At 33.1% G+C, this 17,260-nt stretch overlaps 1 protein-coding gene across 1 annotated transcript; it reads left to right on the top strand.

Moving 5' to 3' along the window:
• Positions 1 to 1,414: 1,414 nt before the first annotated feature.
• On the top strand, positions 1,415 to 13,296 carry LOC142636085 (uncharacterized). Its single transcript, XM_075810164.1, has 2 exons — positions 1,415 to 4,478; positions 12,924 to 13,296. The coding sequence occupies exons 1-2, from the start codon at positions 1,415 to 1,417 to the stop codon at positions 13,277 to 13,279; spliced, it is 3,420 nt and encodes a 1,139-aa protein (XP_075666279.1). The 3' UTR covers positions 13,280 to 13,296.
• The last annotated feature ends 3,964 nt before the right edge of the window (positions 13,297 to 17,260 follow it).

The following is a 17,260-nucleotide window of genomic DNA, read 5'->3' as shown; positions in this document are numbered from 1 at the left end:
TTAAAAAAAAAGTATGTTAGCGGCTGCTTCTGTTGGAATCGGGGGCACTCTAATGTGGATTAAAGATAGTCCACCTAGTATCCAATCCATTGTAAATTCTGAATCTTAGTTTTTTCTCTAATACACTATCGTTTCAATAAAAATAAAATAAAAAAATTACCAAGACCCTTGTTTCTCAGTGACACATTTTGAAAGAACTCAAATTTAAATCATCATCCCAACCTATTGTGAGCTAAAAAAGAAGGAAAAAAAAAAAACCATATAAATTCCCTTTGTAATATTAATAATTGGTGTACTACCTATAAAAAGGTAATACGTAAAAATGAATGCATGTATCTCATTAAAAACATGAAAATAAATTAATATTTTGTTACAAAAGAAAACACTATAATTTTTTACTGGATAGAAAGGAATAGTAAAATAATTAAACAAATTATTACAAATTTTGCGAAGTAGAAATATTTTAATTCCTTCACAATGAATGCACCATATGACAAAACCTTAAACTATTACTAAATACCTTTACTTTATTTTTTTTTTAATTTTATAATTCAATATTTACAACTGGAAGAGAAGATTTGAACCTTGAATGTTATAGACACACCAAGAGATGCCAAATGAGCTTTTAGTTTAAATACTTTGCATTTACATTACCAATTAGTTGAATTATAATGCTCTTGACATTACTGAATACTGAATACCTTTTATTTTGAAGATTTCACCCAATACATTAGTTTATTTACTTTAAAGGTTGACAAGCCATTTATAGCGCAAAATACCAATATTTACTTTGACTTTTTATTTTTATTTTTTTGGGCTATGAAATATAGTACTATATAAAACAACAAAAATCGAGAGAAAGTTAACTCCTAGTATGTCTCCTCAGGCCACGTAGGATAAACACCCACCTTAAAAGTAGACACGTATTTAAAAACAGAAACCCTACACCCCAAAAACATGCTAAACAATGAAAGACACCATTTAAATTTTTAACTAAAAAATTAATAATTCATTAAAAACTTTGCTTAAGTGGAAGGTAAGATAGTTACTCTACAAGTACAAGTTCAGATGAACAAGGGTATATTACATGACTAAATCACATGCTTTCATGCTATAAGTTTTTGCTTATATTTATATAATGTTTTTTGGTGAAAATGCATTTTTCATTCCTATATTTTTTACCATTTCTAAGTATGTGCACAGTAGTTTGTAGTAGGTAAGGGTTGACATCTTCCATTTAATTAATTTGGGTTAGGAACCGAAAGATAACAGACTAGTAAGTACTAACATTTTATTCCCCCTGGCCCTCAAGGCTTTTGCATCTATCACATGCCGTTAGTCCAGAGTCTTGTTCAACACATATGGTCGAACCCCTGCCAAATTAATTCTATATAAACACCACCCACCAACATGAATGGGCACCGCCATAAATTACACTCGAGCCTTCTCTAATCCCTCTATCCCTCTTGCTCACTCATCCTGCAAGCTAATTGAAATGTCATCCACTCTCCTTCTGCTCTTGGCTTTTCTGTTAGTGCAGCCATGCATACCTCACTTGTCCCATTCTTCCAACAACTTTACCGATCAATCAGCTCTCATTGCCTTCAAATCTCAAATCACTTTTGGCCCAAACGTTACAGTCTTCGCTGGTGGTAACTGGTCCACAACAACAAACTTCTGTGAGTGGTTTGGGGTCTCTTGCAGCCGACGCAGACAAAGAGTTACAGCCTTGGACCTTTCCTACGTGGGTATCCATGGCACCATTTCCCCTCATATTGCCAACCTCTCCTTCTTAGTCTCACTTGATCTTTCTAACAACAGCTTCAATGGTTTTCTGCCGCATGAGATCAGCCGTCTACACCGCTTGAAGGAACTTGTCTTGTCAAACAACCTTTTGGAAGGTAGTATCCCTCCAACCATACAATATTGCCAAAAGCTTGTAAATTTATCTCTTTCAGGAAACAAGTTAAATGGTAGCATACCTAAAGATTTGGGCATGTTACCAAAGCTTCGCAAATTGGATCTTAGTAGGAACAATCTTATGGGTACAATTCCATCGTCCTTCAGCAATATGTCGTCATTGGAGTACTTGAAATTATCATCTAATAGCCTCACTGGTCCATTTCCTCTTGTCATCTTTAACTCCTCTTTTCTAACTGCTTTTGATATTACATTTAATCACTTCTCAGGAACGCTTCCAATGGATGTTTGCACCCATTGTCCTAGTCTTCAAGAACTCGATATTTCCGCAAATGAATTCAGCGGTAAGCTCTCCTCACAGTTTAATCACTGTAGAGAGCTTCTAATCTTGAGTCTGTCATACAATAAATTTGATGGAAGTATTTCAAAAGGTTTTGGGAGTTTAGAAAAGCTTGAACTGCTATATCTTGGAGGTAACAACTTAACTGGAAATATTCCTCCTATCATTAGCAACTTGTCGATGTTACAAGAATTTTACATTGAAGAAAACTACATTAATGGTAGCATTCCAAGTGATTTATGGCGTCTCCAAAATCTAATTATCTTGAATTTTGAGCAGAATTATCTCACAGGGACAATACCCCAGATTATTTTCAACATTACGTCTCTAAAAGCCCTCTCCTTCGCCATGAATTCCTTGTCTGGAAATCTTCCATTAGATACTAGGATCTCATGCTCTAATCTTGAAACTCTTTTCCTTGATCTCAACCAAATCAGTGGTCATATCCCATCATATCTTTCAAATTGTTCCAACCTCATCCAAGTAGATTTTGCTGGTAACTTACTCTCTGGACCTATTCCCAAAAGTCTTGGAAACTTAAAGTATCTCAAATCACTTGTTCTGAATGTCAATCAGCTAACAGAAGAACCTGTACATCAAGAGCATAATTTCCTTACATCTTTAACTAGTTGCAGATTTCTGGAGGAACTAGCTATATCCATCAATCCCTTGAATATTACCATTCCGAAAGCCATTGGAAATTTCTCAGCTACACTCAAAGGCATTTATGCCGGTGAAGGCCAAATAAATGGTCGAATTCCAATGGAAATTAGTTCTTTGAAAAACTTGGCATTTCTCGATTTAAGCTATAACAATTTGGTTGGAAATATACCATTGTCATTTGGGGAAATGGAGGGGTTGCAAAGATTGCATCTTAGTGAAAACAATATTGGAGGAAGAATTCCAGAAGAGCTTTGTCAGTTAAGGAAATTGGGAGAATTGCTTCTCTCAAATAACAAATTATCTGGACCCATCCCAAATTGCATTGGAAACCTTACTCTTTTGCAAAGATTAAACCTGAGTCACAACAAATTGACTTCATCAATCCCATTGAATTTGTGGAGCCTTAAAAATGTGATATTCATGGATTTATCATCAAATTTCCTAGGAGGAACTCTGTCTCAAAACATGACAAAATTAGTTGCTATTGAGCATGTGGATTTAACTCATAACCAAATTACTGGAAATATTCCAAGTATAATTGGTACTTTTGAAAGCTTAGGTTATCTTGATTTGTCAACTAACTCATTTCAAGGAGACATTCCACAATCTTTTGGACAATTGAAAGGATTGGATCAGTTGGACCTTTCAAACAATAATCTCTCGGGTGCAATTCCTAAGTCTCTTGAGGCACTTTCATATCTCAAGTATTTAAATTTGTCATTCAATAAGCTATCGGGAGAAATTCCATCTGGTGGACCTTTTGTAAACTTCAAGGCAGAATCATTTTTAGGTAATGAAGCACTTTGTGGGAAGTCAATTTTTGGAGTTCGTCCTTGCACAAGTCCGAGTTCTCAAGGATCAAGGGTGAAACAAATTTTTCTTAAATATATTGCTCCAGCCATTGCATCCATTATTGTATTTGCGGCACTGGTCATTATGCTAAGAAGAGATCCACAATGTAAAATGCAGATTCCAGCTTTACTTGTCACTTTGCCTTTTGGTCATAGAATGATATCATATCAAGAGCTTTGTCGTGGGACAAACAACTTCTGTGAAAGCAACTTGCTTGGAATTGGAGGTTTTGGTTCTGTGTACAAAGGGATGTTGTCTGATGGCACCATGGTTGCTGTCAAAGTTCTAAACCTGCAATTAGAGGGTGCTTTCAAAAGTTTTGATGCTGAATGCAAGGTGTTAAGGGCAATCCGACACAGGAATCTAGTTAAAGTCATTAGTACATGCTCCAACCTCGAGTTTAAAGCTTTGGTGCTACAGTACATGTCAAATGGTAGCCTCGAAAATCGATTATACTCTCACAACTACTGCTTGAATCTCATTCAAAGAGTAAGCATTATGGTTGATGTTGCTTCAGCTTTGGATTATCTCCACAATGGTCAATTAGAATCAGTGGTGCATTGTGATTTGAAGCCTTCTAATATCCTTCTTGACGAGGACATGGTTGCACATGTTGGTGACTTTGGAATTGCAAAGATTTTAGTTGAAAACAAGGACGCAACCCAAACCAAAACCATTGGTACAATTGGCTACATTGCACCAGGTATGCATAAATTCACCTATGTTTATTTAATTATTTGGCTAATTTCGTGAATGGCATTCAAATTGGCTAGTTTTAGGAATAACAATGTGCATTGCAGTGTTTTCATCAGCTGCGATTCGCTTGGTTCTATGGATAACTAATTAATTAGCATTTTGTTTCTCCTATGCACTCAGTACTGAACGTTAATTATTCTACCAAATTATTTAAAAAGAAAACAGTCTCAAGGCCGTTTATTTTATGAGTCATGCTCACTCCAATGCGAATTAATTCAATAGGATTTTCAATATTGGTAATGTTACAATTGCGCACCCTTGGTGTAGTGGTTACTCTATAAGTGCTTGTGGAATGTGGGGAGCAAGAGCTGGAGTTCAAGTTTCTAAAAGAGAGCTTTACACATATACACACTTGGATTAGGATAAAGTAGACTTTCTATTTTGTATAAAAAAATGGGGAAAAAATACCCACACACCCCCCTGAACTTCAAACTGGTGGCAATTATACCTCCTGAACTTTTATTTTAGCTGATTTGTTCTTTAAACTATACACATGCTAAATCACCACATCTGTTAGCCTTCTGTTAAAATTCTAACAAAGTATGCACGTTAGACATACTGATGTTTAAATTACCCAAATAAGAAAAAATCTAAGAAGAAGAGAGTGAAAGCTTTTGAATGTGAGAAACGATCGGTCAGAAGTCAGAACCACTCCCTCTGGGCAAAATTTGCCAAATAGTACAATTGGAGAAAATTTTTAGGTGGATGGCATGCGTTCAAAGTTATTTAGTTAGTTGGACTCTTTTTGAAAGTTGATTTTAACAAACTCGACTTCTGGGCAACTTTAGTCCACTTCCACCAAATATATAAGTCTGACGTGGATTAAGAAAAAGGAAAAAAAAAAAAAAAACCCACGTGGAAGTCGAGTTCAGTAAACTCGACTTCCATTGAAAGTCGAGTATATTGAACTCGACTTCAAGCTTAGGTTAAAACAAATTTCATGGGGGTAAAAAGGGGAATCTGAGTTTTCTATAATCGATTTTGAGGGCCTTCCTCTTCGATGAACCTTCTCTCTTTCTCTCTGGTCTCTCTCTCTCTCTTGTGGGCAGGGGCGATTTCTTTCCCTTTATTTATTGGCTAAAATGGGTTTTGATTTGGAGATTTGGGTTTAGTGATTTGGAGATTTAGGTTTCATTTGATTTGGGATTAGTTTTTATTTGTTTTTGTTTACTGTGCTATTTCAATTTTACTGTGCTATTACATATATTTGCTATCCGCATAATGTTTAAACTTGCTGAAGGCATGGTATACTTAGGGTTAATATCATGTGATGTAGTGCATTGGAACCTTATGTTTAGTCTTAGACTAGTTCAAGATACATGGTACATTTGCCTTTCTTTTTTTCTTTTCTTTTTTCAGAATTTTGAAACTAAATAGCATGGTATAGAAACTAGAAAATTATGCCTAGCTAGAAACTTAAATATCCTTTGGTCAACTGAAATCAAGTAAAATGCTTAAAAAGCATTGAAATTCATAACACCAGATTAAGCTTGCATCCAACGGTATGTTCTGATTTCAGCAGTCATAACACCAGATTGAGCTTGCATTTCTAGCAATGCCAAAATCAGCAATCTTTACAACCTGGTAGACAATTTTTTTGAAATTTAGTAGATAGAAACTTAGAGATCAAGCTTAAAGCCATGTTTACAGCCATGAAACAACCTAACAAAGCTCCCATCCAGAAGAACCAATAAATCAAGGACAAGAATGTATGCAGTTGCCCTCTAGTCTGGAAGCAAAAAGAGAAGGGAATATTAATCTAAAAGAAATATATAGGCTGTTAAAAAATTTCATGACAATCAATAGTGCCTTTTTATCAACTTTCATCCATTAATACCTAATAAGCTCTCATTCTTGTTATTTACATTATTTGAGAAAACTATAAGCAGAACCCTGCCTTTTGAGTCCTTATTAAACTAAAATTAACGCGCCTTCACATCCTATCATACTACTTGCAATCACGTGCCACATCAATTAGGGGTCACTAGTCAAAATTTGTAGTCAGAGAGTGGTTCTCCATCATGCGTAGTAGCCAAAATTTAATCGAAAAGTAATTCACAGTTAAATTGGTCATTGTTATCTCAGAATGTAGTTGTCCTTTAATTTAAGCAAACAAGTCAAATAGGTTAATTTTGACATGATTGTTTTTAACCATGTCATCATCAACCTATCATCAGGCTATGCATCAGTATCTCCCAACTGAGACAGTGATCAGTGAATAAGCCATGACTTTAGGAAACTCTAGGGGAGGTAAGAAGTAATCCTTAATATACAATAACAAAAAAAAAAAAATACAAATCTAAAAGGCAACAACATAAACCTTTTGTTTATGTTTGCAATAGCCTTTTGTTTCGCATCCCATATCTTGTAGTAAGATATATCGTGGTTAAACCTTTCCTTCATCAGATTTTGAAGATCCTTTATTTTGATGGTGTGATCTTCAAGTACATATTTATGAAGTTCTTTGGCAAGAAAATTCGAATCCATCATTCTACCATCTTTGTTCACCCCAACTGATGGACAAGTGTGAGGACCGCCGAATACTTTGATAGCCCATAATCCGTTAAGCTTCGGTTGCGAGAATGCTCGGACTTTCCGTGCACATGACTCATTTGCGCACTTCACACTCAATCTTTACTGGTTGGACCACTCAGTTATATAATTCTTGTTGTTGTCCAGAGAGTAAACTATTAATGCCTGTTTCACCGCCTCTTTATTAGGAAAAATCAACCATTTGCTAAAATTCATTCCCCGCACCCAACTTGATGAAAATGGTATCTCAACATTTGAAGGATCAACTATATTATTCCAAGTGTTTGCATGGAATGTCGGGCCATGAACTTCATATGTAGGGACTATAGCATGATCACCATCGCCTATATCATCTTGAAACTCTATAGCATCATCATCATGATCATCCATGACATCATGACGGACATTGTTAACATTTTCATAGTTTATAGTATTCTCGTGAAAGTAATCTCTCCCAATCATCTCTTCATACTCATCTCTACCATGATCAACATCATCTTCGTCTTCATCTTCCCCCCCTAGAGTTTGAATACATTCTTGTTGATAACTAGATACGCAAGCCTCCATTGGAGTTGGTGTCTCTTGACATGGTAGTGTATAACCCCCAACTATAGTGTACGGGGTAAGAGTCGGATGACTATCTGCATGTAATGATTGGAATTCTTTCCCACCACCACCCTCCAAAGTTGTTTGTTGCACATCTTCACCTCCAACTTCTATATGAGGCTCCACACTTATATACAACAGCAACTTTTAACTAAGGCATAGAGTTTATCCTATCAAACATAATCTTAACATGCTTGTCTCCTTTTATTTCAATAGGTGTGAAGACAATACGGTCACTGAACATTGCATGAGGAGCACGATATGTAATTTTTATGTCATGCAACTGACAGTCCAAATCCAGGTCTTTCATAATTTTCTTTTTCAACTTTTTCAAATTGATCTCTTGTCGTTTTTGTAGTTGAATCATCTCTAACTTTTTACCAGGCCCTTCATATGTCACTCCATAAGTCACATCACTGCAGGGCTCCCCACCATAATATAGATATAAATCAATCGAACTCATTACAAGCCTATAAGTCAAATAAGTTCACTAAAAGTTAGTGATAAATATAACACCTTTATTCGATATGAACTACAAAATATTGCCTCAAGGCAAATATAAAGATAACATTGTATAGTCCACCAAATAACTATAAAAAAAAATTTTAACTCAAACAAATTTGTACATGGTTGCTAACTTAAAAAATTAATATTCGTTACACCTTACAACTAACAAACCATTACACATTACAACACATTGCAAATAAATAACATGTTACTCATTCATTCGCATTATACATAACAACACATTACAACGAAAAACCTATTGCAGATTTCAAATAACAATCCATTACAAAGCACAAATAACAAATGCAAAAAACAATAATAATAATAATAATAATAATAATAATAATAATAATAATAATAATAATAATAATAATAAAATTACCATTACAAACAACACATCGTCAACAATATAACAATGGTATGTGTATATATATATCTATCAAATGAAAAAGTGAGTAATTTATTAAAAAAAAATTGAAGAAGGTTTGAATATAAACCAGATCTAAACAAAAAAAAAAAAAAATAGGTTTGAATATTTACCTACAAATTGAAGAAGAAGAAAAGCTTTTTAATTTGTAAAATGATCAATGTGTGTGAAAGGGAGAATTTGGACGTGGGAGAGAGTTGGGAGAAGTGGGAGATGAAATTAGTGTAAGGATTAGAGATGAAGTGTATTATATCTGAGACGGTTGAGGTTGGTGTTAAATTAATTGGAACTCGAGTTTGATAGACTTGAGCTCCATTTAAAATTTTTTTTACCGTGCTCGCATAGCTGACTTAGGTGGGGTAGGTGGTGTAATGAGTAGCCTAGAATTCGAGTATACCATACTCAATTTTATATGGTCTACGTACTTTTTAACCCAAGCTTGAAGTCGAGTTCAATATACTCGACTTTCAATGGAAGTCGAGTTTTGCTGAACTCAACTTCCATGTGGCTTTTTTCCTTTTGTTTAATCCACGTCAGACTTATATATTTGGTGGAAGTGGATTGAAGTTGCCCAGAAGTCGAGTTTGTTAAAATCGATTTTCAAAAAGAGTCCAACTAACTAAATAACTTTGAATGCATGCCATCCACCTAAAAATTTTCCGCAATTGTACTGTTTGGCAAATTTTGCCCTCCCTCTACGCCAAAAGTCTTTGTCTTAGTGTCCATGGTCCCACCCACTGTTCAACCGCATATATGGATCTCTTGTTCGATAGCCACCACCATGTTAGTGTTACTGATATTTGCATTGCAAAGATTTTCCAAGATGCATTAGTTTCAGGAGTCTATTTTCATACAATGAAGTTTGATTTATAAGGTTGGAATGTCAGACTTCGCTGATGTTTTACCTTTCAAGCATTATGTGAACGAATGCCTTGGGAGCTGTAATCAATAACTACCAAAATCCAACCCCAATAGCCATTAGCAAAGTCCCCCATAATCATCTCTCTCTCAAAAACTTTTCTTGCTCTCCTTCCACTCGGTTTACATTTCAGAAGTTTTTTAAACATCATGTGTCTCACGTGCATATTCTGTCATACATGTGAATATTCTGTCAGAATTCTAAAAACAGGCTAACAGATGTGGTGATTTGGCACATGTGTATAGTTCAAAGAGAAAATTGGTTAAAATAAAAATTTAGAGCATCTCCAATAGAGTAAGTAAAGCCAAAATATAGATAATGAAACCGGAAAAAAGAGCTCCATCAGTCTCCCTAAAACTCAAAAAAAAATTGCTTATGAACAGTAGCTCATCAAGTTTGATGGGCTACTATAGATTAGCAATTGATTTTTTTTAATTAAAAAATTTCAGCACTTAATATTTTATTACTTCTTTCTCTTTCTTATTTGATTTGTTTTTGGGTCTCACACTCTCTCTCTTTGTTTCTTCTCACAAAACAATTCTTGTTCTCATAAAACCAATTTAATTTAAACAACAAATCTAAAATTAGAACAACAACAACAACAACAGATCAAGAATAGAAAAAAAAAATCAGAACAACAATAAGAGATCAAGAAAAAAAATAGAAGCCGATTTGACAAATAAAAAATAAAAAAAAAACAACTAATCAAGAACAAGGAAAAAGAATAGAAGCCAATATGACCCCTGGCTGCATGCACTCCGCAGTGAGGAGGAGGAGCAGCGGTGGTGGTGTGGTGGAGCAAGAGCAATTTCTCCTTTCTCTCCACGCGTGTCTATGTGTGTTTGAAGATAATGAAACCAAAAGGCAAGCAAGATTATGTGAGACATATCACAAAGAGAGCTAGAGAATGTTCTGGAATTAAGTAGAAAAAGAAAAAAATAGAAAGGAGAGCTGGAGAATGTCTTTTGGAATGAAGTAGAAAAGGAAAATAAGAATGGAGGATAGAGATAAGAGTGGGTATAGGTGTGTGGAGGAGAAAAAACAAGAAAAAAAGAAAAAGAAAAAACGTATGGATGAAAGAAAGGAAAAATAATATAAAAAATAAAAGAAATCACAATTGGGAAATGCTACCACAATATTTTCATCATAAATCTTGAGTAATAGATTATTATTAGCTAATATTGGTGAGTAAAAAAATAATTTTAATAGTGGGTTCAAATTAAAACTAGTGACAACTTTTCACATAAGATTCTGTTGTGAAGGTATTGTGAAAAATGTTATGAACGTAACACTTCTTGTTGAAAAATATAGGCATTGGGAATGAAAAGAGGAAGAATAAATGAAGATTAAAAAAAGAATAAAGAATGAATGAAGAAATAATATTTAAATAAGATGGAAAAAGGATAGAGAATCTGTTGGAATGTGTATTTGAAAAGTGGGTAAGTAAAAGATAAATGTCATTGTTGACTGTCCAAACAGTACAAAAATTTAGAGAAGTTGTTGGAGATGCTCTTAGGGGTGTAATGACCACCAGCTTAAGATTTAGGGGGTGTATAGGCATTTTTCCTAAAGAAATATTGGTAATGCTACAGATAGAAATTATTTTACAACAGTTTTACAAACTGTTGATGTGGTCAACTTTTTACTGGTTTTCATCTAGACCCACCATTAATATCACTTTTTCATTTACCAATAACAAGTCACCCCATTAGCAGCTGGTAAATTTTTTTGTAAAATAATTTTTATCTCTAACATTACTTAAAAAAATATATTGGTAATGTTAATGCAACCCTATGGTACAGGTTGGGCTTGCTTTATAGCAATTAATATGGAAATTACATAAAATAAAATAAATAAATAAAACATAGAGCTTGTATCAAATTAAGTTTCAGGTTTATAATTTTATCAATTAAAATCACAAACTTATGAAACCGTTTCAATATAAAGTTATCTGTTTCTCAACAAGAAAAAGAAAAGCAATATAAAGTTTTTGTCCATCTTTGTCATTTTTAATGGTAACAACGTAGAGAAAAAGGGAAACCTTTGATAAAACTTGTTTTTCATCTAAGTAACCAACTTCAATTTTTTGGCATATTTACTCCAAAAAAAAAAATTTGGCATAGAGAATTTATTTTCACTTTCTTACTCTATGCAAAATTTTCTCTCTCTGAAGTCTAAACTGAGCTTTTTCTCTCCACACTCTTTGTTCAATGGCTAGCAATTTTATTTATGAACAAACTTTAGGTGAAGCATAGAGAATAATCAAAGAGTCTCACTTTTATTTGCTTCATTGGGAATTACACTTTACCCCCCCTAATTATATCTCCTTTTACACTTACCTTACTAAACTATACCCCCTTTTACACTTACTCTCTAAACTATGAGAATGCAAACTTACTTCTCTAAACTATTACCAATGGGATGGGGTGCAAAGAGTTACATGGGTGACAATTTAGAGCAATAAGTGTGCACTCACATAATTTTGGAGGACTCATAATTTTTACACGGATAATAGTTTAGAGGGGTATGTGTAAAATGAGGAATAGTTTTGCCTTTACCTGTTATGACCCAAATCCTCACAACCACTTCAAGCTTGACTAGTACCACGTTTACCACGAGCAGCTATGGTGAAGGGATGTAACTATCTTAGTAAAAGCAATTAAAATGGTTTTAGTTTGAGGAAAAACCGAACCTCCCAAATAGCATTACTGCTAATTAAATTTCTGCTTACATTCTATTATTATTTCTGGGTCTTAATAGGACCTTCACGTGATAGAAATTCCATCATAACAATGAGATAGAGATAAACTTAACCTAAAGAGATAAGATAACACTTATCCTAACTAATGCTTTGTTTTGAAAATACAAAACATCGGATAATTATTCAAAAATAAAACCTATCAACTAATACTCCTAATAGAACATGCTTGTAACAATTGTCCCACAATACCCATGTAACATTACCAGTGTGTCATCGATGTGTCTCTTGTATGCCATCCATAGGAATTACATGTCAACCTTGCACACTTAGGGACAACACTTAACCAGATAACTAAAGCTTATGTACCCAAAAATTACTTCCAATAACAAAGGTAAACAATAACGAGCATAGTAGCAAATGGACACATCAAGAATTATAATTTGCAAGCATAGAGGGTTCCAATCTAACAGTAAGAAAGATATATCAATATGTAATGACATAGTAGATTTGTCAAAAAAAAAATATATATATATATATATATTTATTAAAAAATTTGAGTAGTGTAGTATTATTAAAGTTACATTAAGTGCAATTTAAACCAAATCCATAATAAAAGCTTATATTTGTGAAATGTTTTTTTTTTTTAACAAGCATATGGATCACTAACTTAATGACTTCTTGACAAATATGAGTGTGACAGAGTATGGTTCTGAAGGGAGAGTGTCCACCAAAGGAGACATTTATAGCTATGGGATAATATTGTTGGAGATGATCACAAGAAAGAAACCTACTGATGAAATGTTTATTGGAGAGTTAGGTATGAGGCAATGGATTGCATCACTTCTTGACAAAATGGAAGTCGTGGACCACAGTTTGCTTAGGAGAGAAGACCGACGAGATGTGACAGTCACACAAACTATTCTTTCATCTATCTTAGAATTAGGCTTGAGGTGCTCTGAAGAATTGCCAAATGCAAGACCCGACATCAAAGATGTGTTGGCCAAGGTTAACAAAATAAAATTGACACTTCTTGGAGATAGAAATATGGGTGTCTAATATTTGTGTTATTGCTCAAGTTCCATGTGTGAATGCATGCACGTAGCTACATTGTTAAAACTTGCTATCTTCTCTCTTTCTCTCTCTCAGTTCTATGACTTTGGTTTAGTCTGTCTTGATTCTGTAAGCTACTTACACTTATAGATAAGTGTTTGGAATATTTTTGTGATTGGTAACACATTTTGTAAGAATTATTTATTAAAATTTGAAATATCTCTAGCATGTCTCTTTACCTCCCCCCCCCCCCCCCCCTCCCACACACACAAGTTTAAAAAAAAATGGTGTCCAATAAGTATATATACTTAATGAATTTCACATTCGTTGAAATGACAAGTTGTTATTAGTGCATAGTAAAAGTAATGTTAACAGTGGTTCCATACGAAAGTAATATTGTATTAATCATAATAGAAGGGGAAAATTTGTGAAATTTGTTGTTGAAACATGTTTACGTTATCCATCCATGATCTAGCTTTTGATGTATATATGTATACCGGTTTCTTTTTCTTTTCCTTTTTTTAAAGGGGGAAAAAACAACTATGCTACAAACAATTCTTGATATGTCCATTTGCTACTATGTATATATGTATTTGCATATTCAAGATCAAAACACACTTTTTGTGTAATTGAGTCCAAGTTTAAGTGTGTTACAACTTTATCTACAAGTGGTATCAGTGGCGGCTTTAGAATTTTTTTTTAGGGAGGTCATTTAGAAATTGATATTAAACAAAATTAAATAAAAAGAAAACTTAAATATATTTAGTTATTGACAAAAAAAAAAAACAGTCGCAAATACATAAAATGTTACAATATCCTTCTATGAGTTTTCATATTTTGAAATCATTACATAATAATTCATAATCAATCATTACTATCTATTGTCAATGTGGGTAGATATGACCATTTTATTTTATTGATTTTGTATAACATTTTTATTTTTATGCAATTTTCACTATCTATTTGTCATTGTTTTTTATAAAAATATCTTAAACTAGATGACAAAACTCATCCCACTTGCACTGTACGAATTATTGACTAACACAACCACACACATCCATATATCAATAATAAAGTGTCTACTTAACTAATCAGATGATTGAATCTCTCTCATGAATTTCATCTCATCTCTCTTCTCTATTTGACTATCTTGATATCTCTGATTCTAAGAGTAAAGAGTGAGTGTTTGTTAGTTGTGTGTATGTGTCTAATATGTGCATTATTATTATTATTATTATTATTATTTTGTTATAAAGTAATTTGTGTGAATTGTGATGTGTGTGAATATGTGCATGTATAGTGTAAATATAATATAACTTAATATAATTTAATAATAAGGAAATACAGAGGGTTTGATACATGTATGTGTATTGTTATCATGTTATAATAATTTTTTGTTATAAAGTTAGTGATTTGAGGAAAAAAAATAGTAAAGTTAATATGTGATTAGGGTGTGTAAGATTTAAGCTAAGGTGTGTAAAAATATTTTTAATGATAGATTAAATAGGTAAAAAAAATATTATATATATATATATATATATAATATTTTCTTAATAAAAAATCAGGCTGTTCATTTGAACCCTCTAAAATACATCTAGCGCTGTCCATGAGTGGTATAAATTGAAGACAAATTACTTATCAAGAAACTGCTCAAGAAAAGTTGAAACTGCAAGTGTTGATACCTGTTGATCTATCAAGAATAAATGAATCTTGATACCTAACTCAACACCTCTTAATTGGTCAAGTTTTGTGAAAACTAAATAGTAATTTTATGTTTCAGCCTACGATAACTTAGGCTTTTTGGGATTCTTGCACTAGAGTCCCAGAACATAAAATAGACATATTTTAAAGCCATGATCACAGAGACAGAGAGACACACGCATAACAGGAGTTGCTACGACGTTTGTGCATCAAAGGTTTTGTACCAAGCAATAACCGGTTCATCAAAATGTGATTTGAAGAACATTGCAAAACTACAATAATCAAAATAGTTGTTGTGGTGTTAGTCACAGATAAAAGATTCGTCCAAAGGAGAAGTTTGTTGTAAGAAGAAGTCCAATTGAGGATGGAAGCTGAGCTTCCTTATAGATTAGTAGGTTCTACTATAGTTATGTACTTCGAAATTGGATAAGATTCTTTGTACTTGTAAGTTGTAACCTCTATTCTTCTTAGTGGATTCTTTAAGAGTAGTGACCTAAAATTCACCCGATTGGATTTCGTTTGTGAGAGTTTTTCTTATCATGATCAAATCGCTATGTCAAACTTATTTTCTGCTCCACTTGATTTAGTTTGGTGATTTGATTGTACCTTAATTGGGTTTTCATGTAATTTTCTTAATTCTATGGGTTTTATATTTGCTAAAGAAAATGAGCTTGAATTTGCTGGGTTTGTTCATCAAAATTCAGAGATTTCTTTCGTTCAAAGTTTATGGGTTTTTTATTTTTTGGAAATTTTTTTATAAATGCCCAGAAATTCAGTGAAATTTTCTGAATTACGCAGGGTTGGTTTGAATGATTTTGTGCATTTTTTGGGTTTGCAACTGTGGGTTTTTTGGGTATGATGGTGTATGTTGGGTTCAAATTTTTTAGGGTTTGATTATTTGTTGGAAATCAATTATGCTTGAGGTGATAGCCACAGAAACTATTCTTTCATCTATATTAGAATTAAACTTGAGGTGCTCTAAAGAATTACCAAATAAAAGTCCCGACATCAAAGAGGTGGTGGCCAAGGTAACAAAATTAAATTGACACTTCTTCGAAACAGATATATTACTTTTTAGCTTTGTTATTGCGAGTGACTACGAGGCTTCAGTGCATGACAAGAGTAATATTACTTTTTATTAGTCGGTAGGCAAGCCAAATCAGTACCATATGGTTGCATTCACGAATCCAATATTGGGAGTTTGGAACTCAAAACTATTTTGATCCTATTGAATTAATTCATATCTGACAAGCATGCATGACTCATAAAACAAATGGCCAATTTTTTTTTTTTTTTTTCTTTTTAACAACCTTGTAACTCTACTGGTTAACACCTTCTGGTATTTTTAATGAAGACATCTAGGATTTAAATATCCCCTTCAATGTCAATTTTAAAATAAAATAGAGTTTATTTATTTATTTTTAAATTATAGAATAATTAACACTTAGTAGTCTGCACACAAGATAAACAAGTAGGTAATTAAAATTATCAATCAACCAAGCAATGCGAAGTTTAAATGATTTGAGTATAGTGTAAATTCATGTGAATCTATCATCCACTTCATTGAAATTATTTAAAATTAAGATTGTCTATTTCATGATTTAGATTTTATTTTTTTAGATCTGATGATATATAGAGTGTTATGTAATTTAAAATCTAAATATTGTTGTACCAAATACACTTTTAGATTTGTAATATTTAATCTATGTGCAAAATTTAGGTATAATTCCTTAGCTATATTACCTTATGTTTCCCAATTAACTTTAAACTCACGGTTCCATTGACCAATAAATTGCAAATAGTTTTATCTTTCCTAAGGGGAATTAAATTAAATTCAGTTATGTGATTAAATTTAATTAGAGAACTTAAGATATAACCCGTAAGTAATTGTAGCTAAATTTTGTTCTAATCTAAACTATAAAATACCAAGCATGTTGTTATTCCTTACATTAACCACCATTAGTGATATTCACAAAATTAGCCTAGTACTTAAATAGACAAAGGTGAATTCATGTACCCGGTGTGATGTAGGCAACTGTACCAAAGGTTTTGGTTTGTGTTGCATCCTTATTTTTGACTAAAATCTTTGCAATGCCAAAGCCATCCATATATGCAACTAGGTCCTCATCCAAAAGGATATTTGTAGGCTTCAAATCACAATACACCATGGATTCTGGTGACTATTGTGGAGATATTTCAAGGTTGATGTAAGAGTACCCATAATGCTTACTCTTTGAACAAGATTCAAGCAATAGTTCTGAGAATATAACCGCTTTTTAAGGCTTC

Source organism: Castanea sativa, chromosome 1, assembly GCF_040712315.1.
Source record: "Castanea sativa cultivar Marrone di Chiusa Pesio chromosome 1, ASM4071231v1".
Taxonomy (NCBI): Eukaryota; Viridiplantae; Streptophyta; class Magnoliopsida; order Fagales; family Fagaceae; genus Castanea; species Castanea sativa.
Note: the sequence above shows the minus strand (reverse complement) of the source record. Positions and strands in the feature narration are given on the sequence as shown.

What these genes read in the sequence shown, in the direction of transcription:
- LOC142636085 (XM_075810164.1), top strand. Translation starts at nt 1,415, where the DNA reads ATGGGCACCGCCATAAATTACACTCGAGCCTTCTCTAATCCCTCTATC. An exon ending in AATTGGCTACATTGCACCAG is followed by an intron (nt 4,479 to 12,923) that starts GTATGCATAAAT and finishes TGAGTGTGACAG; the next exon opens with AGTATGGTTCTGAAGGGAGA.